The sequence below is a fragment of the Electrophorus electricus genome, chromosome 13 (assembly GCF_013358815.1).
Source record: "Electrophorus electricus isolate fEleEle1 chromosome 13, fEleEle1.pri, whole genome shotgun sequence".
Classification (NCBI taxonomy): domain Eukaryota; kingdom Metazoa; phylum Chordata; class Actinopteri; order Gymnotiformes; family Gymnotidae; genus Electrophorus; species Electrophorus electricus.
Window position 1 is genome coordinate 20827554 of NC_049547.1, and position 2500 is coordinate 20830053.

General features: G+C 55.8%; 1 protein-coding gene across 1 annotated transcript in view; it reads left to right on the top strand.

Annotated features, from left to right (window-relative positions):
* ikzf5 (IKAROS family zinc finger 5) overlaps positions 1-2500 on the top strand; it is a 4879-nt gene that overhangs the window by 1942 nt on the left and 437 nt on the right. The window contains exons 2-3 of the mRNA XM_035533150.1: positions 187-360; positions 514-2500. The exon at positions 514-2500 is cut by the window's right edge and continues 437 nt beyond it. Of these exons, the coding sequence (XP_035389043.1) occupies positions 187-360; positions 514-1466 (1127 nt within the window). The 3' untranslated portion in view covers positions 1467-2500. The remainder of the gene's footprint in view (positions 1-186; positions 361-513) is intronic.

Below are 2500 nucleotides of genomic sequence, written 5' to 3' on the forward strand. Positions count from 1 at the left end.
CGGCCTTAGTATTTAATCATTCTGCTATTAAAACAAAGAAATAGCATTGGCAAGTGCTGCAAGATTATAATGACTTTAAATTAACGACCAGACAAATCACATGAACACAAAAAATGTGGTATAGTCTTGTATGTCCTGCTATGCTGGTCCTGTTGTAATGTATATTACCCATTTTTGCTTTTCCAGACCTCGGGCAGAACGGCCTGGATCATCCAGCAGTGGACATGTCCCTGGAAGACGGATCCAGCATGTTGGTGGACGGGTTTGAACGAACCTACGATGGCAAGCTCAAGTGCCGCTACTGTAACTACGCAACCAGGGGCACTGCGCGACTTATAGAGCACATCCGCATCCACACAGGTGAGCACAGTCGCGTCCACGCAGGCCAACGTTCTAGTTGGTGATCAGGAGTTGAATCCACGTGTAAAGAAGCTCTCTCGTGTGGTCCACTAAACTCACGTGGTGGTCTGCTCTCTCACGTGCGCCCTCTGTCTCTACCCCCCCCCCAACCAGGTGAAAAGCCTCATCGCTGCCATCTGTGTCCGTTCGCCTCCGCGTATGAGCGCCACCTGGAGGCGCACATGCGCTCTCACACGGGTGAGAAGCCCTACAAGTGCGAGCTGTGCTCCTTCCGCTGCAGTGACCGCAGCAACCTGTCCCACCACCGGAGGCGCCGTCACAAGCTGCTGCCCATGAAGGGCGCGCGCTCGTCCCTGTCGCACCGCAAGATGCTGAGCGTCCTGCAGAAGCGCGGCAGCTCCATGGGCTATAGCCGCCGCCTCCTTCTCACCCTCAGCCCGCCCTCCATGGTCCTACAGAAGCCCAGCTCCGAGCAGCACCACCTGGGCGACTTCGGCCACGAGCTCCCCCCGCACGCCCACCTCCACCAGGAGGCCTACGACGGCCTGGGGAAGGACCCGCAGGCAGCCGGCGCCGCGGGCGGGGCCCCCAGGGAGGACCAGGACCTGCCCCTGGACAACCCGCTCAACCAGCTGTCCACGCTGGCCGGCCAATTGGCCGGCCTGCCCCCTGAGGCGCAGGGGGCGCCGGCATCGCCCGGCGCCGAGTCCCTCCCGGACGAGAAGCCCACGTTCCTGGTGCAGCAGCCGGCCGCGGCCCCGGCCGCTGTGTCGGCCGGCGCGGTCCAGACCTCCTCGCCCATCACGCCGGAACCCCGGCCGGCAGCGCACAGTGGCTGCAGCCCCGGCGTCGGACCCTGCAGCGAGAGGACCAGCACGCCCAGCGGCACCAACAGCCAGCCGGGCACGCCCACGCCAGGCCAGGACCCGCAACTGCTCCATCACTGCCCCCACTGCCACATCTACTTCCCCGACAACATCCTCTACACCATCCACATGGGTTGCCACGGTTACGAGAACCCCTTCCAGTGCAACATCTGCGGCCACAGGTGCAGGAACAGGTACGACTTCGCCTGCCACTTCGCCAGAGGGCAGCACAAGCCTTGAGCGGCCGGCCGCACCGCCTCCCGGCTTCCGCGCGGGATTCCACGATGCCGGCGGGAATCACATTCCAACGAGAAACGTGCTTTGTAATTTTGTTGTGGATTTTTTTTTTTTTTCTTCTATTTATAAGAGCTTGGATTCGGATTTCTGTGGAAACTCTCCAGAGGAAGACAGCAAGGGAACTGGACAGCAGTGTCTACCTGGTCCGTCTCTCACGCCTACCTGGTCGCCTTCAGTGATGTGCTTTTAAGACACATTTTTGAATGAAAGGCCAATGGAAGGAGAAGGGCTGTGTAGTTTTAATAAGAACCGCATCTGTGGGTATTGGTGCATCTTCAAAAAGTCCACATTTGTCCTTCTGGTTGATTATTGGTTATTCCTAATCCCATTTTCATCTGTGTTAAAATCATGGGAAGAGTGCCTAAAATGATATCTACATAGCTTTGATCAAGATGGCGCGTGCTTATAAAAAACTTTGTCTTTTGGTCACTTTGACCCCTACTACTGAAGGATAGCGTATTCTATTACAGTGGTTGCTGTTTATGTAGATTTAGAAACGATTGCAAAATGTCTAAATGTGGTGTTCTTCTAATAGAATTTACAAAGTGAACTTTGATAGTTGCCATTTTATTTACGGAGGCCTGAGTCAATGTCCGTGGCGTTACTTTAGTATGTGTGGCGCACATAGAAACGTGTGATCAGAGCTTCATAGCCGTCATCTGCACTCCACGTCATGCGCTCAAACACACGCCTAGTGAAGTAAGAAGACAGTGTCCCCACAATCTGTTGTTTTGGGGGTTTTTTTTAAACTAGTGGTGCATTTCTTTTTTTTCAAGGGGACTGCCCTTTGACCTGTTATTAGCCGTCGGGCTAGAGAAGCTCAGGTTCCCCGTCGGGGCGCGGCGCTCACTGGAACACGTTTGACGCTTGGCCATAACCTCCACCGGAGCTCCTCGGGGTCGTCAGTGCTGGAGACGCACAGCTGCTACGCTGGCTGTGGCGCTGATCTTTACAGCAGTGGGTCATGCCGTACCACG